Genomic DNA, 25,967 nt, shown 5'->3' on the forward strand with positions numbered 1-25,967 from the left:
TGAGACACAATTGTAGTATTTGTCATTTGTGTTAGAGAAAGAAGGGGTTCTTGATATTAATGGCAATGAAACATTGAAGTAAATGTAAAAGATCTGTGATAATTAGTTGGATTTTCTATTGAGTTCTTTGAAAATAGGAGAAATGTTCATCTCTTTTGAGTATTTTAAGAGTGATTCCACCAGGCACAAAACTAGACTGAGTAATTTTTAGGATGCTTTTTTTTAATCTTAATGCCTCTCAGTTCTCGAATACTATAGCCATGTTATCTGGTCTCCATTCAGCTGATTTATAGGTAGGTTCTTCCTTTCCTCTGAAAACCTCTCAAAGACCTGTGGCTCATTAAGGCTCCTTTATGTCCTTCATTTCTACTCTTCCTGGTTGAATTGTTTACTACCTAGAACTTACTTTATTTTTTACTTAACCTGTTGAGGCCACTTGTGTTCGTTATCATGATTTTATTGTTTAAATTAGTATTGTGAAAACCAGTAGAAGATGTGTACATATAAAAAGAGTCCTTGTGTCTATGAAGCCTTGGTAGCAGGTCTTGGAAGAAAAGTGACTCACTAAGGGAAAGACATTGTAAAAGACTGGCAAACATTATAAAAGATGAAGGTGAATTCTGCATTCAAATTCCTTCACAGGGGTGTTTTAAAGTTTAAGGACGCTGAAACATGAAATCATGGTTATTCAAGAAAACAAGATGGAACTCCTCTCAGAGAAGAGGCTATGATTTCTCCTCAAAGGCATGGCTAATTGATTAATATTGATATATTTTAAGCTAAAACAAAGTCTAAAATATGAGTACACACTTCACTTTTCTGATTCCCTGCTATAATTAACTCAATTAACCATGCCTTTAGAATTGGGTAACTGCCAGTTATTATAGACATTTTTAGGTGAGTGAGTGGCCTGTATGACCTCCCAACTGCAACCACTTTACACCCTACCATATATTTTCAGTGCTCTCACTGATTTTTTTTGTTTGTTTATTTGTTTTGGTTTTGCTCTTTTTGAAGAACAATGTATGTCTAGAGTGCTCCATCAAGAGTTGTACATAAAACACCTAAACCAGTAAGATGTGCATCGGGAAAATGAATAAAAGATTTATGAAAAAAAAAACTCTTTTAAATACTTGCTTTCAGTTTAGCTTTTAGAGATTAAAAAAGTTTCTTTAAGTCATTGTATCTCCCAAAGGACTGATGACTTGGGGAAGATAGGCTATTTATATTTTAAAATGTATATTTTTGTCATACAAATATTATTAAACCTAAGTACAACCCATTCCATCCTTGTGTTTTGATATGAAGGGTGTTATGAAAAGGAGAGACCAAATACAAGCAGAACTGGATTCCAAAGTGGAAGCTTTGACATATAAAAAGGCAGATACTGATCTGGTAAGTTTTTAAGTTTCTTGATATAATAATAGAGAATTCATTGTCTGAAATTTTTATTAGCATGCTTATTTTTAGGGATTCAGCAAATGATACTAAACTGTCTTCTAAAAATCCATTAGACATTGAGTACCCAGTGAATCTGCAAGCTTAACAGTGATACTTTTCTACTTTCCTTCTTATATTGTTTCTTTTGATACTTAAAGTAGAAAGTATTTTTTAAATTATTTATTTATTTATTTATTTATTTTAAAGATTTTATTTATTTATTCATGAGAGAGAGAGAGAAAGGCAGAGACACAGGCAGAGGGAGAAGCAGGCTCCATGCAGGGAGCCTGACGCAGGACTCGATCCCGGGACTCCAGGATCACACCCTGGGCCAAAGGCAGGCACTAAACTGCTGAGCCACCCAGGAATCCCCGTAATTTTTTTTTTTTTAATTAGGGTGTTAGAAGAAGGTATGGAAAGTACCTAGCATTGTTCCAGAAGGTTAGTAGATAAAACCACCTTTTGCTCATTTTATAAGGTGTTTATACAAAATAAGTCAATGTTTCTGTACACTTTTTTCTTTTTTCTTTTTTTTTGTACACTTTTTTCTAATTCTTGTAAACACTTTTATAAAGGAAGTATCTTTGCTTTCAAGTTTCATCTTTCCTTGCAGTAGATTTTTACGGGAAATTTCAAACATAAAAAGTGATATGATGAACTCACTCATATAGCCATCGCTGGGCTTCATTAATTTCCAACATTTTGACCACCTTTCTTCATCTGTCTCTCTCTTCACCTCTTTTTCCTGTAGTGTTCTTGTGTTAATTCCAGACATTATGGTATCACCCACAGTATTTTAGCATTTTATTATCTTTGCATATCTTCAGAGTACTGTTTTCAGCTTGGAGTTATTATTCTCGGTTTGAAATTGAGAAAGAGGCTTTGAAGGTGGAGTAACTTGCTCAAGTTCATATAGTCCTTGAAGCAGAAGTAGGATGAGGGGTCATGGTATATCAGTTGCCTTCCACAGACTGTGCCGCAAGTATCAAAATGGGAAAAATTGAGTATTACTTTGGTTAACTTCTGTTGATTTCTCTGTGATCTTTTTTTAATGTAAGGATTTTGTTTAGTACTGAGTATGATATTGAGTATGCTTATGGCAGGTGCCTGGGGAGTTCTTTAAACCCCCCCATTAATCCTACTATTATAATCCCATCCTGGCTTGGAACAGCCTCCGTCTTCCCTGCTTTAATTTTCTCCCTGGCTTTAATCATTTTCTAACTAGAGATATGATTTTGTACTTACTGCTTTTTTTTATACTATCTTTCTCTCTCTCCTGGTCCATAATCTAAGCACCTGAAGGGCAGGGATTTTTTTTTTTTTATTTGATTCCTGAAGTGTTTTTAGCCCCTAAAACAGTGCCTGATATATGGTAGCCACTCAATAAGTATTTAGTGAATAAATGAGTGTATGAAAATTGCAGTGATTGCTCTGATTCACAAAAACATACTGAAGGTTTAAAACGAGACATCTCTACAAATTCAGACTTTATCTAAAACATTGAGACTTCACCAAGAAGTGAATGAAGTGAATGTTTATTATCCTCATCTTCCTTGACTATTTTTGCAAACCCAAGTTCTTTCTCCTGCATGGAAGGTGCATGGGCAGTGGTGGACTGCAGTAGATAGAATAGGAGAATGGCATCTGAGAGAGAAAATAATGGAAAATATAAAACCAGAGGAACTAATGCTCGGGGGGGAAATCATGTTTGATTTATCTTCATCTTACCTCAAGATGAAGAGTAAAAAGAGGAAACCCAGGGTTAATCTTTTCTTCACTATAAGGAGTGTGTGTGTGTGTGTGTGTAAATTTGAAGAGTCACTTGGAAAGAACAAAGGAGAATGCATGTACAGAAATTATAATTGTATTTTTTGAACTGTGGATTCTTTGTTAAGTAATTTTTAAAGATATTGAAATTAGCAATTAGATGAAATTTGCCCTTAACTAAATACTAGATAAAGTACAGTATTTTAAAGTTTCAAGAGAATAGTTAAATGGCTTAAAAACCAAGCATCTGTTCAGAATGGTTTATATTCATATTTTAAATTGAAAGGAAGAGTAATTGAGATTGTTCCAACCACAAAAATACAGGAAAAAATAGCTTGGGCCCAAATATGGCTAGGCTTTCCCAACTCAACTAAAAAAACACATTTTTTTTCATTTGACTTGCAAATATTTTGTCTTTTGCTCTATAAAAATTTCCTTGATATCTCATTATAACCTAATGATCCATCTGTATTTATGATTTCATTTTATGTGTATGTGTCATATCCACTATAAAGTATTTTTTACCTAGTTATCTGCTATGTTGTAAGATTGGAGAAATTTGAAACTTTAATTATCTGCATTATACTCTGTAAGATATTTTAAATTAAGATTTGAAACAGACACATTTAACAGACGTTGCAAATGTGGGTTTTTTGTGTATGTGGGTTTTTTTTTTTTTTTTTTTTGTTACCCATCAAAACAGATCCTTCCTAAAACGTATAGGGACCAATTTAATGATTTATGAATGGTACCATTTACATTTTCAGGCAGTTTATGTGTTTACAGACCTCACTTTCAAATCCCTATGTTATGATGATGTCTTTGGGAGAAACCTTCCAGGGTTACTCTCAAACTGAACCTGCCATGATTGGTCACAGAACAACCGGAGGGAAGTTGCTTAGAAATATGCAGGATAGGGTCACCATGGAAACGCGCCCTTGTGAGGTCCTTCTAAGGAGCCATCCTTTGCAGTCACCATGACGACCCTGGCAGAGAACTGAATATAGCAATCTAGCCTGGTTGTTTACCATGGCAACTCAAGCAGGGCCACTTTGGAGACAGCCCTGGGGCCATTTCTATGGAGACCTGCGGGGCTGCCTTTAGAGGCTCCATCAAAGTCACCTTTGGGTGGGTTGCTATATGCAAACCCAGCAAAGCAACTCATAATGAAAAGGTCTGTGAGATGAAGCTTTACCAAGACAGGCAAAAACTAGGAGAGTTATAATTATTGGGTGGAGATTAGCAGAGATGTAACATTCCAGAGGTCCTTTCAGACATATCAGGCAACCTTTATGTGGGCTCTGTGGTATACAAAAACAAGGTTCCGGTCTGTTACCTTGCCTGTAATTTTGTAAATGCTGTAAATTGTCAGTAATGGTGTGTCTGTTACTTTTTCTCATCACACAAATATGCCTACAAAAAATTATGTGTTTTCCTGCAGATTAAAACAGTGTTTCTAGAGTGAATTCTTTATTATCTAAATAGTTGCAAAGTGTCAGTTTCTTGGAGTTTGTCGTTTGTAGTTCTTATCTCACAACAATAAAATTAATCATTTTAAAATGATCTAAACTCAGTAAAGACGTTCAGAATATCCATTTGAAGGTCAGTTCAGCTGTTTATTTAGAGTTTTGACATTTAGGCTTTAGGATTAGATAGACCTACGATCCAATCCTAGTTCATCTGCTTAAGTCTGTGACCTAGGATATGTTTCCTAACTTTTTTGAGCCTTGTTTTATCATGTATGATTTGGGGGAAGTTATTAGTACCTTTCTAATAGATTTGTTTAAGGATTAAATGATACAATGTGAGTAAATTATTTGAATCCTAGGAAGCACTCAGTGGCCGTTAGCTGCTGTTATTTTGATGATTTTATAGAAGTAATACTTGAGATGGCTCCTGTAAAATGACTTGAGACTTGTTCCATGAAGAGCAGGGAGCATATTTCAGGTACAGTCAGTATTATGAAAGGTAGTAAGGGTTCAAAAAGCATGCTAAACTGAGAAAACTAGGCTGATGTACATGTACAGAGAGTAGGTATAGGGGAGATGAGCAGATGTGGCTGTAAAGGTAGGTTACAGTCAGATAGGAAGAGAACCTTGCCATAGTATGGGTTTTATCCTTTGGGTGTAGATCCAGTGAGAGCTTGAACTGAAGAGGTAGTAGGGGAGTAACAAGGAAGTAAATTTGAGAGAGAGGTAGGTGGAAGATAGAATAACAGTTAAAAAATGAAGGGAAGCCAGTGCTTCAAGTTGTTAGTGACTCTAAACATCTAGCTTGTTAAGGGGACAGGTAGTAGCTCTATAAACTGAACTATAGCATATAAAATGGAGGATAAAGTTAGAGATGTGCAACTTTATGTCATGATAGGATGACCTTTGAGGTAGAGGTATTCAGCGAAACCTGTCAACAAATCTTGTTGAGTACCTACTATAAGAGAGACACTATTGCAAGCATTGGAGAGATAGCAGTCAAGAAAGCCAACGTCATTCTAGTGGATGGAGACAATAGGAAACAATCTATTAAAATTTAAATTGATTGTCATATAATGATAAGTGTGGAGAAGAGGGAGTGTTTGGGAGCAGTGAAATTTAAAACTGGGGGTCAGGGAAGGTCTTATCAAGAAGGTGATCAACTAAAACCTGAAAGAGGCGATGTCTTGAACTATATGAATATTTTGGAGAAGAGCATTTCAGGTAGAGTCAAGAAGTGCAAAGAGTAAATAGGCCTGTGCTTTTCAGGAGAAGCCTGGAGACTAGTGTTGCTGGAATGGAATGAGCAAGTGAAAGAAGTTGTACAAAATGGGGTCAGAGGGGTCAGATTGTGAGACCCCTGGTCTCAGTGAAATAGGAAGAGAATAGTTGACCAGAGAAATAACATGATTAGAAGTAAGTTATGAAGTAATCACTGTGCTTGGGTAAGACGAGGGTTGATGTGTATGTGGCATGGAATAGAAGAACACCAGCACTGAAGACTAGCTCTTATAGTCCCCCTGAGACACAACAGCTTGGAGCAAGGTGGAAATGGTGTGAAGTGGTCAGATTCCAAGTAGATTTCAAAGGCAGAGCTGTTTGCTATCTGGACATCTGTGGATTATGAGTGGGCAAGGATGATACCAAGGTTTTTGGACTGAGCAACTGGAAGGTAAGAGTTGATATAAATTGAAATGGGGAAAACTTTAGAAGGGACAGGCTTAATGGGGAAGATGAAGAAATCATATTTGAACATTTAAAGTTGATGTGCCTATCAGATACCCAAATGGAGATTTTGAGTATAGAGTTACATATAAAAATCTAGAGGTCAGATCAGGGATCCAGCTGAAGATACATATTTCGGAGTTGTTAGCAGGTAGTATTTAAAGCCTTGAGGTCACCAACGGATGAGAAAAAAGAGGTCCTGGGACTGAGCCATAACATATTCCAATATTAAAAACCAGAGAAAGAATAGCAGGTGAAGAGGAAGAAAGGGAATTTATATAGCTTTGGCTGGTGGTAAGTGATGGAACCAACAAAATGAACTCAACAGATTTATTTAGAGTCATTCAACTTTTTTTAACCACTTATGAGGCATTTATAAAAACAGCTTGATACAGAATAATTAAGATAAGTGTAGATAATAAAGTATTTCAAGACAAATTGAGAGTTGTCTTATGTGTTCCAGGAAAGATACTCAATGAAATAGATGCTGTTCAGTCAAAGTAAGAGAATTTCTGACTGTGGAGCTAAAAGTATAACAATAACTGAGATTATGAGGAAAACTCAGATATTTGAAGAAACTTGTGGTTTTTGCAGTTTAGTTATTAAGTTTTCAGAGTCAGAGCTTCTGTTTGAAAATGCTTATTCACTTCTCTGCTTAACTGCAAGATAAATAAGGTTCATCTGTGGTGCTAAATAATGCTGCATATCCATTTTATTTTTGTTTTTATTTTTGAATGGGTGATTTATAGTTTTCCACTCAAAGCAGCATTCAAATATAAATGAATATGAATACATTTGACATTTAGCAATATGTGCATAGAATCTGAGAGTTGGATCTAGATAGAATGCCATAGCTGTTTAGCAGTATATTTATGTGAGCAAAAAAAAAAATACATTTTCATAAGATCATTATGATCTGGATTTGCATATAGCCACATTCAGTAGATGCAAACAGATACCAAATTTATTCAAGCTGGTCTTCGCTCTGTATGACTTGCTATTTTTGAACTAGTATTTTACTCTTGGCCTCAAATAGTGGCTATTAATCTTCAGATGTTCTTGATAGTGTACTAAATGCTTCACAAAGCAGGATTGGCTTTCCTCTAAGCTTCTAGGAAATGAAAGTATTGACATAACTTTTTTTGTGTGTGGTGGGGGAGCAGAGGTCACCTCTACCTTTTCTTGGATATTTATTGTCTTATCTCTCTCCCCTGACGTTTTACACATTTATTCCTTTCTGTATGCCTCATTGATTAGTATCTGGTTTCCTCTCTCTGCTTCTTTTTTGTCTGTTTACATCTTTGTGTGTGTCTCTCACATACACACAGGTACACACATTTACATATACCACTCTCATCCAGTGGTAAAGGATGTGACACTATCTGGTGGAAGGAAAAGGGACTTTTTTCTTGTATATTTTCTTTTATCCATTTATTCTAGAAGGCATCCAAGCAGACTGTTCCTTGTTTCTCACTAGCCAGAGTTGTGAAAAGTCCATGATCAAGTCAGTTACTTGGAGTGGGAATGTGGCCATCAGAATGGACTTACAGAATCTAACAATATGCTCCCTGCTGCAAACACCAGAAAAAAAACTAGGGCTCTTTCAGGTAGTAAGAAGGGAAGTGGGGAATGGATTCTGGGTAAACAACTAATACATATGTGCCACAAATACACAGTGTAGCACATATTAGAATAGTATACCACAGCTGGGTAGGATTTAGGGATGAGAGAATGGGGGAGGCTGTAATTAAAATGGCCTTCAGCAGCGTCTCCTTCCAGAACAAAGTCCCTGGCAGTGCTTAGAATTCCTCTTCCTCTGTACCTTTACTGGCAGGCCTCTCATTCAGGGCATTGGCTTGAGTGGTGGGGGCAAAAAACAAAACATGTACTTCTGTTTATATAAACTTTAATTTTTTTAATTTATTTATGATACTCACACAGAGAGATAGAGAGAGAGGCAGAGACACAGGCAGAGGGAGAAGCAGGCTCCATGCACCGGGAGCCTGATGTGGGACTCGATCCGGGTCTCCAGGATTGCGCCCTGGGCCAAAGGCAGGCGCCAAACCGCTGCGCCACCCAGGGATCCCCTTATATAAACTTTGAAGGAGGTTAATGGGTATTTGATTCAATGCTAAAAAGTCATGTCTACCCTATGACTAAGAATCTTTTGAGCTTGGGATCTCCATTTGAAATTTTACCATATTAATTTTCCCCTCTAACATTTATTTTTATGCTCCTGGCATTTTAAGTAGAGCACTCCCTGCTAAGTATTTCATACAGGGTTTCAAACGCAATTGCAGAGTTGCATGTGATTTCAACCACAGGATTGTGTGCCTTTGTAGTTTTAGGCAAGTTACTTACATTTTCCTTGCTTTAATTTCCTCAACTATAACAGTCATGGGGATTATCTTCCCTAGAGTGTTGTTAAATCGGCATCTGAAAGGGTTTTTCTTTTGCATCTGAAAACTCTTAACCCGGTGTCTAACTCTAGTGTTAGATTGTAAATATTTCTATAAACAATATTTAAAAAAACTTTTTTTGGAAGTATATATTGGATGTTTCATTCTTCTGGAGCAAAGTGTAAGTGGTGGCTGTAATTTCTCTTCTTAGACCTTCACATTGTCAAAAAAATATATTAATAAAAGAAGAAGCAGCAATTAACTTGGACTGAAAAGTGGACACTCTGACCGACCCCAGCTAGTCACTCTAGGAAATTGAATAGATACTTTAAAATGTATCTAAATTTGTACAGACTATCAAAAAGTTGTGTTTCGGACTTTATAGGATTATTTAAACTAAACTGTACTTGGTATTATGCTATTGATTTATAATGAAGGACATTTTAAGGAGGAGAACCATAAATCCCTTTATGATAAGCATCAACAGCACTGACTACATTTTATTTTTCATTTATGAGGACTCTTGAGAAAAGTTTCATTTATGTCTCAGCACCAGCAATAGGATCTAATTTCTCCTGAGCCATTAGCTTTTTTTCAGCATGTACACATCAGCTTTTATACCTGATCCCATCCCACTTTTTACATTAGTTCCTAGGCTATTAAGAGCTTCAATTCAGATCCAGACCTGCCGGGCAAGTATGTGTGTCCTTTGTGTCAGCCTCACACCTGGCTTTGACCATGATTTTTCCCTACTCTTATTTTCCCTTTGTAGTCATTCCTTTATCTATTACTGTGTTTAAGCTAGTTGTATAGTATAGCTTTTGAAGCTATATCAAATCTAATATGAAACAGTAAGAAACATACTAACAAAAAGAGCTAGAGGTAAAGTATTTCAAATCAACTCAAAGATCAACACATCTTTATATTTGTGACCAAAAAACGCATGGTTTTTTGGGGGGTGGGGGGAGAAATCCACAAACACGAACACGTCTATCATGAACACAAACCTGAACGCTGACTAGCTCATCTTAACTGTTACCAGGAAAATTAATCAGGCAATATTTGAAGGTGAAGTGAAAAACTTGTATTACTTCCAAAATTTTTACCCATGAAATTTGCTTAGGGAATGCGTTGTACCTTAACATTTACTGATTTGAAAAAAGAACACATAAACCTAGAGTCTTGATGAATAAGGCTTGTGTATGCTTGTGGTGGGTGAGGCTGGAAGGAGGGAGAAGACAATGGAAGACTGTAGAAAAACAGAGGCAGTGTAACATTGTTGTAGATGATTTTCTAAAGGAAGATTGTTAGCTCTGTGTCTTACTCTAGGAACATCCCCCCCCCCCCCACTGTCTTAACTGCAACAGAAAAAGTAACAAATTGATAAGTGAAAGAAGTGGTTTAAAATTCTAGTCATTTCTTCTCAGGATTTAAGAAATTCTACTTACGGTATCCTTGTGGATTTGTGGTTTTGTCTGGAGTTATACCCGCCATAGATATAATGGTTTAAATAGCTGTCCCATATAGAAACTCAAAATAGATTCAATTTCCTTTTAATTTAGACTTTTTGTTAATAAGAAATGTGTCCTAAGGGTCTGTCTTACATATCTCTTTCACTCCTGGCCCTGCCTGGGCACTCAATAAATATTTGATTATGCTTAGAGCAATAACACACTGGGTGTCTGCAGCCTGGAGAGGGCTTTGATTCACTTTTACTTAACTTGTGACCTTAATCAGACATTAATTATTCTTTATCCATGAACATGCAGAAATAATGCTTACTTTGAAGAAAAATTTTTTGAAGATGAATTAATGTTTATAAATCTAGAGCTTGTGTCAGTAAAAATTTTGGTAAGTAGGAGGAAGAAAGTATAAAAGAATAATATGTTAGAGAATATATAATGGTATCATAAAACATATTATTTAAAGTATGAATCATTTAACTAGCACTTCTAAAAATAATATATATATTTCTACAAAGAATAGAACCAGTGATTTTTCTTCTAAGCACAGTGCCGTATCACTAAATAAAGTGCATTTTGATTAGTTATATATCTGGGCTTTGGAAAGTAAGCATTCTTCTTTCTATTAAATCATAGTCAATAAGGCCGTAAATTTAGGGGGAGATACCCTATAAAGCACCATTCAACTTTCAAAGAGGTTCTAGACCCAAACTAGTTCTTTCCCTTGTATATGCATATTTTGGATTTATTTAGTAACTGTTGTGTGCCAGGCACTGTGCTAATCATTTGCATTTATTATTCCATGTATAATACTATAAGATAGATAGTAATTTATTCCCATTTTGTAGATGAGGAAATTAAGGCCTAGACTGTCAGTCAACCAAGTTATTAGCTCATTCTCTATCTAAGGACTTGGCTGTGGGGAAATTGCAGGGATGGAGACCGACAAAGCCCCTATCCTGAAAGGTGATTACAGTCTAGGTGGGGGGTATTGAAAATAAAGGAAAATAAAATCAATAAATGACTATGCTAATGTAATAAACAAATTAATTTGATAAGAATAAATTTAAATTAAATCATTGATAGAGACTGCCAAGAAGGGATGAGAAGGCCTTTCTGAAAAGGGAGTGTTGAGAGGACAGCTGAATGCTGACAAGAGGCAATCATTCCAAGATCTGGACATGAGTGTTCTAAGAAGAACCTTTGCAAAGCTCTGAAATGGGAATGAGTTCTGCATGTTCCGGGAGCTTAGTTACAGCTAGTGGAGCTACAGTACAGAAGACTAAGGGGTAGAGGCTGGCAGTGAAGACAGGACCTAGCAAGAAGGATAAGAACACAGAGGTCTTGCATTTTATTCGAGTTGCCATGGGAGCCACTGGTAAGTTCCAACCAGGGAAGACATACGATGTGGTGTGCTGTGTGCTTTTAAGTTTGGTATTTTTAAAACCTTTTTTATTTTAAAGATTTTACTTATTTATACACGAGAGACATAGAAGAGAGACAGAGACATAGGCAGAGGGAGGAGAAGCAGGTTCCCGATGGCGGGACTTGATCCCGGGAATCTGGGATCATGTCCTGAGCCAAAGGCAGATGCTCAAACCGCTGAGCCACCCAGGTGTCCCAGTATTTTTTAAATCTTAAATTGATTTACAGAAAAGTTGTAAGGACAGCTCAAAAAAATTTTTTTTTCCTTTAACCATTGGAAAGTAAGTTGTACTTAAGACTCCTGATGGTGCATGTTTCTTGCAAACAAGGACACTCTCCTACATAACCATGAGACAACTAGCAACATTGAAACATGACTTTCATCTAATGCTCAGACCTCACTCAGACTTTGCCCCTGTTCTTTAATGTTATTGACAGCATTTAGTTACATTTTTTCTTCAGTCTTCAACAAGTCTTTCATCTTTCCTGACTTTCATGACCATGACACTGTAGAGACCAGTTATTATGCAGAATACCTCCCATACCAACTTGTTTGACTTTCCCCTGTGATTAGATTTAAATTATCAGTCTTTGGCAGGAATAGTGTTCAAGTGATGCTGTGGTCTTTTCATTGATCTCTGTTAAGAAGCACAGGATTTTTATTTGTCCCATTAATGATGATGTCCTCTTCTAAACAGTTGACCAAGGTGATGCCTGCTAAACTTCTCCACTGTAAAATCACTCCTGTACCTTTGCAGGTAATAAAAACTTTGTGCAGAGCTGCTTTGAGACTGTGTAATTATACCATTCCTTATGGTACGTTTAACTTCCAATTGGGGTGTGTGTGTGTGGTTTTCTGTGTTAGTCAGTAGGTCCATTACTATCACTGTGTATTTTTATATGCAAATTGCCCCAAATTGGCTAATAATAGGGCAGTCTTCAAGGTGGGTTTTTCTTTTTTTTTTTCCTTTTTGACATGCTTCCATCATTCTTTCTCATACAACAAGACATTCCAGGTTCTTCTTATCCTTCTCTTGCACCAGCCCTGGAATCAGCACTTTTTCCAACAAGCCCTGCTTACTTCTAGTGAGAAAAATTGTATGTAGAATACAATATCTTGGCATTAGATGTGTTTGCTGCTATTGAGGTATCACTGATTCTAAACCCTGAGTGGATAGAGATAGGGAATATATCTATGTAGAATCACAAACACACATCTTTGTATCTGTATTTATTTGTCTAATTACATATATGAAAAACAGAATTCATACCAGTGCCTCCAGTTCAAACACAGCATCATAAGGGTTCACCCTAGTTTTCCTTCTTTCCTTTTTTGTAGTTCCCTTTCTGACCATGAGAAACAGGTTCCAAGTATCCTTCATATAGCTTCCTATTTGATCAATCCCGTTTGTAACCAATGTTGATAGATCTTGTCATCTTCTTGTCTAAGTACCTCACCCAACTTGGATTTTTGCACCCTATGCTGGGCCACACCCGTGCAAGGCATTTTTACACTCTAGGATTCTGTTTCCCCATGCCCCCTGCCCGGCCACACATACACATTAAGGCACCCTCTTCACCCTGCTTGGGCTGTGACTTCCCTTTCCAGACTACTTTTTGTAGGGTCTACTTCATCGTCTTGTGAATGCTTTGATGTCCTGCTCTGGGCCACCGTGACTTTGCCTCCCTTCCTCCACGAATATAGACATCAGCTTTGCTCAGCCCCATCAAGTAAGTTTCAGGACTGAATTGTTCAGGAAGAGAAAGGGAAATGGAAGAATTTGTAGTCACTTTCAAATGCTCACTCTGTTTCCTGCAAAGGAAACAAAAAGACCTGCAGAGTCCAAGACTCAGAGTGCCAAGATGATGGCATAAACCAAGGTGGTAGTGGTGATGACTTTGTTAAGGTAGGTTAAGTGATTTGTCCACCATTAGCTAGTCAAACAGCAGAGCCAAACCTATGACCTGGTACTGCACACCCCATATTTTGTAAATAGGTTTTTTTTTTTTTTCTGATAGGGTGGGTCAGAAGCCCAGAATATTTTAAGACAAATGACAATTATTTTCTACTAGAATCCAAACAGAATGGAATTTTAACTGTTTATGCTTTCCCCTTTTATCGTCTCCAAAAAATCATACTTAGAGATCATAATGCATTGGAAATTGCAACTTGAAAACACTTTGGAACATAGAGAGTTGTGGTGATCTCAGAAAGCTGAAATTCTTCTTTTTCTTCTCTTAAGGAATTATTATGTAGACTTATTTTACCAGGTCAGTATGTCATGCTAAAACTAACATCGTGGTGGTGGTGGTGGTGGTGGTGATGATGATGATGATGATGGTGGTGGTGGTGGTGGTAATAGCTAACATTTCTTAATCACTGTCTGTGCTACTAAGTGCTATAGATGTTTTACCTCATTTACATCTCACATAATACAGTGAGGTGTAGGAACTATTACTTCCTCATTTTACAAATGTGAAAACTGAGGCATAGAGTGAGAAAGGTACAGGTTCAATATTGCACATGTCAGAGTTGTCGAAGCAGGACTCCAGAAAGGGTGCTGTTAAACTGTATTCCAATTAGATTCGATTGGATATAAAACTGTTTCCAGGGCAACATTTGAAAAGATGCTTATCAACATGCTTCAGCTAACTCCTATCAATCAGTCAGAGTTTGCATGTGTGATAAATTCCATTTGCCGTTCCTGCTGCAGAACATTAGTGGTGATTTGAAATACTCTGTCACAGTGAACTGGCAGTTTTCATGGTATTAATTTTAGAGTAAATTGACCTGCTTTGCTTATCTCTCAGTAAAAAGAGGGTGTGAAATGAATTAAAGGAGCACGATTTCTTCCCTAGTGTGTGTCAGTGGTTCTCAACAGCAGTGTGGCCTGGGAAAGGGTAGGAGTTCAAGATCACTGGGGCATTTTCAAAAATACACAAACCTCCACTGGTTCTGCCTGCCAGGAGACCCTCTGATCCTGAAGCTTTTAATCTCAAATGAGTAGGAAAGTGGACAGAGAAATGTGTTCAAAACAGATCTTTCATGTATTAAAAGAGCTGGCACAGACCTTTCCACCAGGAAAATCCTGGACATGTCATGGGTAGTCCAGAAATAAAGATACAGAAAGGGCATGCCCACGCACCAGATATGGTCATCACTGTCACATGGAGAACGGCAAACACAAGCTTTCCAATGAAGATCACTCCCTACAAGTCGAGGTTTTTGTTCAATGTCAAATTTTTAGTTAAAACATTGAGGTTAACTTAGTTATACACATTTAAGATCACACCAATGTATAAATGTATGGGTTTCTAATATTGAATAATGAGAATTAATAATAACTAAGTAAATATATTAATGTAGAAATATCACCTTTTTCTACTCACATGCATCTTTAACATCTCTTTTGAGTCATCTAACATTCCCTCTTCATTAGAAAAGGTTATATATTCACACAGTTCAACAATAAGGAAAAAGGAGCCCAGAGTGTCTATTTCTGTGCCTTACTTTTGGATCCTTACATGATATGTCCCTACAGATATTATCTCCAACCATCAGTACGCATTTATGAACATAAAGAACTTCAGTGTTTCATTTCTTCCAAAACATGTATGTTTTTGAATTCTAAAGTAAGAACTTAGCATGTTGTTTTTTAAAAAAAAAAAACTAAAATGATTTATTTGAGTAGGTAATACGTTCGCATGATTCAAAATTTATGAATTTTAAAACTCACATTTAATGAAAAGTCATCGTCCCATCCCCATAGACTATGTCCTCCAACTCCCGCCACCCACATTACAAGTCCATCCTGTTGGTCAGTCACTTTTCTGGTCTTCCATGTTTCTTCATGGATGTACTACAAATACAAATATACATCCTGATTTCCCTTTTCTTAATGAATGTAGTAATATGCTATAAAGTTTTCAGCACTTTGCCTTATTAATATAATATCCTGGTCAGCATTACAGTCACTGGCCTTATACAGCTACATGGTATTTCATTGTATGCATGTATCAGAATTGATTTAATTTGACTCCTACTGGTGCCTATTTACTTCTGATCTCTTGCTGCTATAAACAGCAGTTATTTCTATGAATAACTTAATATAAATATTATTTTATAAATGTACCAGTAGATCCATAGAATAAATACCTGGAGGTTACATTGCTGAATCAGAGGCTATTCAGTTTTGATATTTCATTACTAAATGTGGAATCTTGGACAATTTAGTTAACTTCTTGTTCTTGATTTATTAGTTTGTAGAGTAGAAGTAAGAGTACCTAGCTCATAGGGCCAAATGTGTTAACACATATAAGGTGCTTGGAATAGTGCCTGGTACAAAGGAAAGGTTAAAAGAATTAGCTGTTGTTATTGATGTTGTTATTATTGTTACCACCAAATTGTTTTCCACTGGGAGATGTATTTACATTCTCACCAGGATGTTTTTGACTGCTTGTTTACTCCTGTACCCTCCACCCTAGGCTTTTCAATGTTAAACTAGATTGCTCCCATCTGATATGTGAAGAGTAGTAGTTTTAATTTGCATTTCTATTATGATGAGTGGGATTAGGCATTTTTATATGTTTAATAATATTAAGTTTATTAAATCTTATTTAATTTATGTAAAATTTTATTTCATTTTTTGTGATTGCTGATTTTTTGATCATTGGATTTTTTCTATTCTTGGTCTTTCCCTGCTTTTTACAGGATTCTTATTACGGAATCTTATTAGGGTTTTTTTGGAGGGGTCATTTGTATTGTGATTTTCTTTATAGTGATTTTTGTTATACAAATATGTTTAGTTTTTATAAAGTTAGATTTATCTTTTTCTAAAGGATTTTAGTTTTAAGTACATGTGACAAAGTCCTCCCTCACTTCAGGATAATAAAAGAATTGTCTCATATTTCTTCTATTAACTTTTGTGGTTTTCTTTTTTTATATTTGAATCTTTGAGCCATTGGAATTGATTCTAGTTATGAATGTGAGGTGCAGATTCAACTATATTCTTTTCTAGATAACTATCCAGTTGTGTCCAAACTATCTATTGAATAATCATGTTTTTGAATAATCGTGCCAGTAATTGTGATGCTACCTGTGAAATATACTTTCAGACATTCGAAAATTTTTGTTCTCATATGCACCTATTTTAAAACTTTTTGTATGTTCCTTTGATCTACCTGTTAAACATCACAACCATACTATTTCAATAATGGAGGTTTTAGAATATATTTTATGTATGATAGAACTAGGCTGTCTTGTTGCTCTTTTTGTTTGTCTATTTGCAGTGTTTTTAAAAGTAGACTTTAAAATACTTATTTGTAATGACAATCAAACACTTAAATTATGAGTCATTTCCTAAAAATAATTATTAGGTTATCACCTTCAAAACAACAACAACAACAACAACAACAACAAAAAAACCCTAATTGCACTAGTGGACTATTAGTGGATATATACATATCCAAAAGTACCATTAACTGAGTTTGTTGCGTGCTAATATTTCTTCTAAGGTTACTATCATGTTTTTTTAGAATGAAGTAATTCAGAAAATATTCAATAATATGAGAGGCTTTTTAGGAAAACAAGAGCTTTATTAAAGGATAACTTTGTGGTAGAGAACCTTGTAACTCATATACTTGAGCATATATGCTATTCCAGTTATATTAATCATAGCTCTTCAGAGCTATGCTGTACAAGATAGTACCCAGTAGTCACATGTGGCTGTTCGCATTTACATTTGGATTAGTTAAAATTAAATACAGTTTAAAATTCAGTTCCTTGGGCGAACTAACTATATTTCAGTAGTCACGTATGGCTATTGCTACTATTCTGAACACTCTAAAATAAAACATTTCTGTCATCACAGAAAGTTCTGCTGGCTAGCTCTGTTTTAGAATATGTTGCAAGAGCTGCTTTTTAACGTATGGTAGTTTGGTTGATTGGGTCAAAGAGGAAGGGTCATATCTCATATCTTTTTTTTAAAAAAAAGATTTTATTTATTGATGAGAGACACAGAGAGGGAGAGAGAGGGGCAGAGACACAGGAAGAGAGAGAAGCAGGCTCCATGCAGGGAGCCTGACACGGGACTCGACCCTGGGATTCCAGAATCATGCTCTGGGCCGAAGGCAGGGACTCAACCACTGAGCCACCCAGGCGTCCTGAAGGGTCATATCTAATTAAGGTTTTAGGTTTGGTAGGAATTCGGATGGAAAAGAGATGAATGTCTAAAAGTAACGTCAAGAGAATTCACTTGAATAAAAGTGTAACGTACACTGTATTTCAGCAAAGATAACATGTAGTCACTAGACTCTTTGACCACATGCTTCATCACTTACATATAATATTTCTGAGCATATCACCTACTATATATACATTTTAAATGCATAAATTATCAATTTATTCTACTAAATTCATATATTTTATCTGTATTATAAACTGTGCAAATACGTTAAAAACATTGAATGAGAGTTAAATATAAGGTTGTCAAAAGGTACAAACTTCCAGTCATAAAATAACTAAGTCATGGGAATGTAATGTTTAGCATAGTAACTATAGTTAATCATAAATTTGAAAATTGCTAAGGGAGTAGATCTTAAAAGTTCTCCTCACAAGAAAAATATGTGTAACTGAGTGGTGATGGATGTTAACCAGACTTATTGTGGTGATCACTTTGCCTGTATGCACAATACTGAATCATTATGTTGTACACTTGAAACTATAATGTCAATTAAAAAAAAAAGAGTTACATACAAATGGAAGTTCTTATATGTAGCCAGTGAATCATTATGTTGTACACTTGAAACTATAATGTCAATTTAAAAAAAAAAGAGTTACATACAAATGGAAGTTCTTATATGTAGCCAGTGAACTGTTTTTTCATGCTCTGAATGCAAGTTCACTGGCCCATTTTGGAGTTTAGTAATGTTGAGGGTTGGATTACAAATTAGAGAATTCAGGTTCCAGGAAGAAATTATAGAAAAAGTCACTGAAACTTGAAAAACTTTACTTTTTTCTTGTTAGTAAAATGGGAAAAATAATGTTTGCCTTACAAGTGAGAATTAAATGGGATAATATGTGAGATATTGTTTGGTTAAACAGTGAATAGAAAGCATTACTGTACAGAAAATTTTAGAGCCTCTAAAAGTCTGTGAAAGACATGTTTAGATTTTGCTTTGAAATATCTTTTAACCTCAGTAAAACCTAATGGTAATATAGCATATTAGAAAAGCAATATGAGATTAGTTAAAATATATAATATATATAGCATATTGCTATAAATATATAAAATATATAATATATAAAATATATAACATATAAAATATATAAATATATAAATAATATATTATTTATAATATATTATATAATATAAATATAAATATATAATATAAAATAGCATAATATTAATATAATATAATATAGCATATTGCTTTTCTAAATTTAGAATATGCTTTTCAGAAACAAACACAGGAAATTATTGCGTCTAAAGAGTTAAAGACTTGACTTTCTTTTTAAGGAGACACATCATTCCTTTTTTATTTTTTTAATGTTATTTTTTTTAATTTTATTTATTCATGAGAGAGAGAGAGAGGCAGAAACACGGGGGGGGGAGAGAGAGAGAGAGAGAAAGGGAGAGAGAGAGAGAGAGAGAGAGAGAGAGAGAGAGAGAGGCAGAGACACCGGCAGAGGGAGAAGCAGGCTCCAGGCAGGGAGCTCGACGTGGGACTCGATCCTTGGTCTCCAGGATCAGGCCCTGGCTGAAGGTGGTGCTAAACCGCTGAGCCACTGGGGCTGCCCTCATTCCTTTTTTAAAAGGTTTGTTTGAACAAGACTCATGGAAACACCTAGAAAGCAATGAATGCTCTTGAGTCCAGTATGTATTTACTAGATCTCTGTTGTGCAGAAGATTCAAAGGAGATCACTATATTTTTAAAAATAGGATCATTTAAATAATTGGCTTTGTTGCCTCCAATGTTATAAGAAATCATATTCTTTACTTGAGGAATGTTAGTGGTGCTAGAGATGCTGACTTGAAAGGTGATGTGTCAACTACATTTGTGGGTGTTTATGACTCAAATTGTCATTTTAGAAAATGCATTGTGTTTTCCTGAACATATTACATTTGGATAACAAAATTGCCAATGGGTTTCAGGGAGAAAGTTTTCTAGTGTTTAAGAAATATATGTATTGTAAAGTATATAACAAAGATACTACTTAGTAATCATATGTATGCCTGAGCAGCATTGTATAATCAAGCATCTGATTTCTCCAGACACATCTTACCTCTCTCACGAATCAGAAAATAATATAATTTTATTGTTAAGAGCCCTCTTATCTCTCCCCTGCAATTTAATTAATACTTGTTAAGAAGACGTAGCTGTCAGATTAGAATTGGATTTTTGAATTTTCTATTGTCTTCTGATGGAGTGGCAATCTAAATCTTTTTATTTAGGTATATTATTTTCAAGAACTTTTCGAAATGATAATTTCCCAGCTTTTCTGATGATGAAGAGAAATTTTTAGCATTTGAATAAATAGATTGAATGGTTGACTTTTTTCCCATAAAAGGAAATAATAGAGAAGCCATTTTAAAAAGAAAACAATGAAGATATTTTTAAGAAAGAATAGCTGTTATTCTCAAATTGTTTTGTTCAAAATTTTAGTGATAATATGACTTTAAGGTTAGATCCAGGCACATTTTAATTTTGTGTGGTATTTCAAAGTGTAAAGAAATAATCATTGGAAAGGCAGTAGGGAAACAAACCAAGGTTCATTACTAATATTTCACTTTTCTAAATTCATTCATCAATTCTACAAATAATTATCAAATTCCCACATAGTGTGAGCACTAGGGATGTACAGTGGTCAAAAGATAGACACATGGCCCTCTTGGAACAGCTTACATTTCAACATAGGCAAATAAAAATAACAGCTATTTCTAATCAGTGTTTAGGAAATGAACAACAGACTGAAATAGACAACAAGATAAGAGGCTACTTTGTACATAAATGCTTTTCTGAAAAGGATTATATGAGAAACATATTTAAGCTGAAATTAGAGGAAAGAGAACTAGCTAGAAGATATAAAATAGAATGATTTTTCAGATACCATTTATTTAAGTCTTCTTGGATATCTCTCAGTAAAGTTCAAAAATGCCTTTTCCAAAAAGTTCTACTTTTTGTGATAAATGTGTTCCTATAAACCTTATTTTTTTTACTTTATTTATCTTTTTTTTACTTAAATTTATCTTAAATTATAAATCTAAAAAATTTTATTTTACAACTTTGTTTTCAGCTTGAGTGTAAAAATGTAATTCATTTGAGCATATTTATCTTCTATATAGCAATCTTCTAAATTAGTTTTAATTTTAATAATTTGTAGGCCCTTTGGGATTTATTATGTAGAAAATACTATCGTGGGTACATATTGATAATTTTGTTATTTACTTGATATTTGGTATTTATTCAGCTGTTATATTTTATAAATATATATTTTCATTTCTTACTGAGCTGGCTAAAAATATGTTATAATGTTATTAATGATGGGACATTCTTGTATTATTCCTGATGCTAATAACATAAATGCTCTCAAGATTTTTTTCATTAGTAGTGATCTTGGCTGAAGTCCCCTCCCCCATCTTTAATCAGGTTCAGATAGTTCTTATTCTCTGTGATATTGGTGAATTTTATTAAGTAGTTGTCTGCATCTACTCATATAATTGTATGATTTTTCTCCATTATACACTTGATGTGGTGATTTACACTTAGAAATTTTCTCATTTTAATCGTCATTGGATCCCTGAGTAAATTCAATTTGACTATTAGTAGATTTGGCTTGTTCAGCATTGTTTTTTCTTTTTTAAAGATTTTATTTATTTATTCATGAGAGACAGAGGGAGAGGCAGAGATACAGGCAGAGGGAGAAGCAGGCTCCCTGTAAGGAGCCTGATGTGGGACTCCATCCGGATCATGGCTTGAGCAGAACGCGTTTGCTTAACCACTGAGCCACCCAGGCGTCCCATTGCTCAGTGTTTTAGGATTTTTGTATCTGTATTTCCAAATAAGAATGATTCATCATTATATGTACACTTCAAATGTATGCAATTTTGTCAATTCTATCTCTATAAAACTGGGAAAAGAAAAAAAATGACTTGTAATTACTATTGCTTATGCCAGGAATATCAGTTTTTATATCAAGATGTTACTAACCTCATAAATGATTCCACATTGAGCTAAGTTTTGTGAGATTGCCATTATTTGTTAATGAAGAAAAAAATTCTTCCAATAATGCTTTTGGAGTGGACTCTCATAAACTATTTTGATGTTAGGGGCTAAGTCATGATACTGGAGAGATTCTCCAGTTTTAATTGTACTGTCTGTATGTTCTTACTACTGTACTTGCAAATGGAGACACTGATAGGGTGAGGAAAAGGCATGTTTACTTGTCACTAGTTCTAGATTGTAATGTAAGGGATAAGCGATGAAAGATGGGTGATCGAATAGTTAGCTAGGGTGATTCTTAGAGAGGTAAGTGAAGTCCCCTCTAGACCGCTCTTTATCAGTGATAGGTCACAGTGATTGAAAAAAGTTTGACTGGTGTTTTCTTCCATCATCCTGGCAGCTACTCCTGTAGAGATAGACTGTGCGGAAGCTGCTTTCTCAATCTGTAATTTTTATAAATGATACTTTGACAAAATTGTTGGTAATCATGGCAATTAACTCCCCTAGAATTATCATGCTGAAGTATATTAATTATTTATTAAATATATAGTTCAGCAGTCAAGCAGATTTGCTTCTAACACGTTTCAGTAATAGTATGTAATTCAAACATTTTTACTAAAAGAGTTTACTTTCTTCTATATGGAAAAGTTGGAACAGATACTCCAGGCTTCTGAGAGAGACCCACTCCATGTAAGCTCAGCATTTTTTAAGCTCTTCTATTTTAAAGTCTCATTTGAGTATCATTACCCCATAGTATATTTGTATTTGTGTTAATTTAAAAATGTTTGTATATGCCTTCTATAAAATATCTATCCACAGAAAATATCATAAAAGATTATGCCATGCTTATTCGTGACCTTAGCAATTCTCTAGGTGATCCCTGAGTATTAATGTGGACATAGGAATCCCAATTTGAGAAACATAGGTTACGGCATTCTATATTGGTCTCATCATGAAGCTGTATTAGAATCGGGATACTTTTCTGACATTAGGTAACGATCTGTTTCTATGAAATCAGTATGCCAAAAAAATGAGTGAGAGAAGAAGGAAAATATTTCACACAGAGGCACCAGCCCTAGCATGGTACTCAGCTCATAGTTGGGATTAACAAGTAGCTGTCGACGGAACTAATATATTTCCTAAAAACTAATAACTAATTTCTTTTTTTTTTTTTTTTTTTTTTTTTTTTATTTTAAATTATTTTTTTGTAAGTTTTTTTATTTATTTATGATAGTCACAGAGAGAGAGAGAGGCAGAGACATAGGCAGAGGGAGAGGGAGAAGCAGGCTCCATGCACTGGGAGCCCGATGTGGGATTCGACCCCGGGTCTCCAGGATCGCGCCCTGGGCCAAAGGCAGGCGCCAAACCGCTGCGCCACCCAGGGATCCCTAATAACTAATTTCTAATAAATAAGAAAAACTAAAGGCCTAAGAAAACGTTCGGAAATATGGTGGATCTTCTTAAGTTGCTGAACAGGTATTTTTAGTTACTAGAAAGTATGCTCTAAAATGCCTTCAGAGTTAGGGGAGCAAAAGGTCTATTTGCATTTTTTGTTTTATGTAGATCCTCAATACGTATTCTCTAATATATTACAAATTGAGTGAGTGGGCAGATTCATTCAGGAAATTTCTGAGACACTAATCCTTTCATGGTCACTTCAGAATGCCACTCTAAATGCTTAGCCACTTGTGTGCTAAATGCTTAAGTCCCAGGTTCTTTACCAACATGTTATTCTAAAGAATCCTATTAAGTAGGGACTTTATATCTCCTTATATTACAGATGAGGAAACTTGAGAAGCTTATTATACATGTCTGTGATTATGAAATTTTTAAAATTCAGGAAAATAAAAGAGGAGACCAAACCAAATGTATTAATACCTTTAGGCAACCAAGAAGGATAAAATAGAGTGGAGCTGCCTCAGTGGACAGTACATGTGTCAATCTAGACACAAAAGCATCTTGTCACTGAGGCAGGTTACTCTCCCTTGTAACAGGTACATGTCTTGCTCCCCATATGCAGCAGAGCACTGGACATACAGAAATGTTCTGGAAATGAGGATATTCATTGCAAACAACATTTGAATTACTTACTTCAAACCAGTAAAATGTTCAGTTTTCTGAGAACCTTGAAAGCATAGTGCTACAAAATAATTGATTGAATCAAAAGAGAATATGGCCCCAAAATAGAACCAGATTTATATATTTATATATTTTTGTATTTTAGTGAGTAGGATTAAGCATTCATTTTATTGGAACAAATTTTTTAGTTTTCAAATTGAACCACATCACCATTTTTTGGTCTAGAAGAATTCTAAGGCAATTTAAGCATCATTAAAATATCCAGCTAAAAATCCCTTATTAGGTATATGATTTGCAGATATCTTCTCCCTTTCAGTAGGTTGTCTTTCTGTTCTGTTGATAGTTTCCTTCACTGTGCAAAAGCATTTAATATGATGTAGTCCCATTTGTTTATTTTGGGTTTTGTTGCTTTTGCCTGAGGAAGCTTGTCCAAAAAAATATTTCTAAGACCAGTAGTAAGGAGTTTACTGCCTATTACTTTATTCTAGGAGTTGGCTAGTTTTAAGTTTACATTCAAGTCTTTAATCTATTTTGAATTGATATTTGTATGTGGTGTAAGATACCGGTCCAGTGTCATTCTTTTGCATGTGGCTGTCTAGTTTCTTCAGTGTCATTTATAGAAGAGACTGTCTTTTCCCCCATTGTATATTCTTGCCTCCTTTGTTGTTTATTAATTGGCCATCGAATATGTAGGTTTATTTCCATTGATCTGTGTCTCTTTTTGTGCCAGATTTAGTTGTTATAGCTTTGTAGTATAGTTTTGAAAACAGGACGCTTGACACCTTCAGCTCTGTTTTTGCTTGTTTGTTTTTTGTTTTTGTTTGATTGTTTTCCTTCAAGATTGTTTTGACTATTTGGGAACTTTTGTGTTCCCGTACACATTTTAGGATTATTTGTTCCAGTTCTTTGAAAAATGCCATTGGTATTTTGTTGGGTTTTTAAAATTTTTATTTATTTGAGAGATAGAGCATGAGAGAGAGAGAGAGAGAGAGATAGAGCATGAGAGAGAGAGAGAAATCACAAGCAGGAGGGAGGGGTTTCCTTTTTTCCTCTCCTCTTTCTTTTCTCTTTAATCATCCTTGTATATCTCTGATTTAGGAAATACAGTTCTATCTTGGTCAGAAACTTTTAGGGATTTACCATTTCCTGCAGAATCCATTTTGTGCTCAATATCATTTATACCCTCAAGCAGGTATAAGTGAATCTTCAATCAGCCTATCCGGCAGCATCTCTTGTCTCCACTTGTCCACTTCCAAACTCCACTCTTACGTCTTATCCAGTCTCTTGTCGCAGTCTGTCACATGCCATCTCTGTGGTTTTGTTTATGCCTTACCTTCATCCAGGTGTTTCTTCCCCAGTCCCTGCCTACTGAATTGACAGTTAAAATATCCCCTGATCTAATTAGAATTAATCCTCCATCCTGTGTCTTCCTATATCTCTTTAATTTTTTCCTCCATTGTGGTTTATATCACATTCTACTTCATAGTTTATATATAGTCTTTGGTTTTTATTTCATTTTTGCACACGTGTATCCTAATAGATTACAAACTCCTTGAGTTAAAGCTGAATCAGTTCAACCTTGTAGCTTGGTGCTGTTTAGTCAGTGTGGAAAAAAACATGGGCTTTGACTTAGGCAAGACCTTGGTTTGAATCTCTATTATGCCACTGTGTGATCTCTTTCATTTTTTTCTCCCAGCTTCCTAACTTGTAAAAGGAAGATAATAACACCAAATTTGTAACATTATTCAGATTAAATGAAATAATATATGTAAAGTATATAGCTTAATGCAATGGCCCACGGCAGAAATGCATAAATGGTTATTATTCTCTTTGCTGTTACTGGTACTATAGTAGGGAGTCAGTATTGGAGAAAGACTGTTTTGTTTGCCTGAGCTCTTAGTATTAATGGTTTTCATTTAATTGTGTGGCTAATTTCTAGCTGACTATAACTGAAGCTAGAAATTACCCATTAGCCTTGC

General features: G+C 35.2%; 1 protein-coding gene across 2 annotated transcripts in view; it reads left to right on the top strand.

The window, feature by feature from the left end:
• The window catches only part of SNX7 (sorting nexin 7), a 94,097-nt gene that overhangs the window by 38,974 nt on the left and 29,156 nt on the right, over positions 1-25,967 (top strand). For both annotated transcript variants that reach the window (XM_055340750.1, XM_055340749.1), the window contains exon 7: positions 1,309-1,395. In XM_055340750.1, the coding sequence (XP_055196725.1) occupies positions 1,309-1,395 (87 nt within the window). The remainder of the gene's footprint in view (positions 1-1,308; positions 1,396-25,967) is intronic.

This window comes from Nyctereutes procyonoides, unplaced genomic scaffold, assembly GCF_905146905.1.
Source record: "Nyctereutes procyonoides isolate TBG_1078 unplaced genomic scaffold, NYPRO_anot_genome, whole genome shotgun sequence".
NCBI classification, from domain to species: domain Eukaryota; kingdom Metazoa; phylum Chordata; class Mammalia; order Carnivora; family Canidae; genus Nyctereutes; species Nyctereutes procyonoides.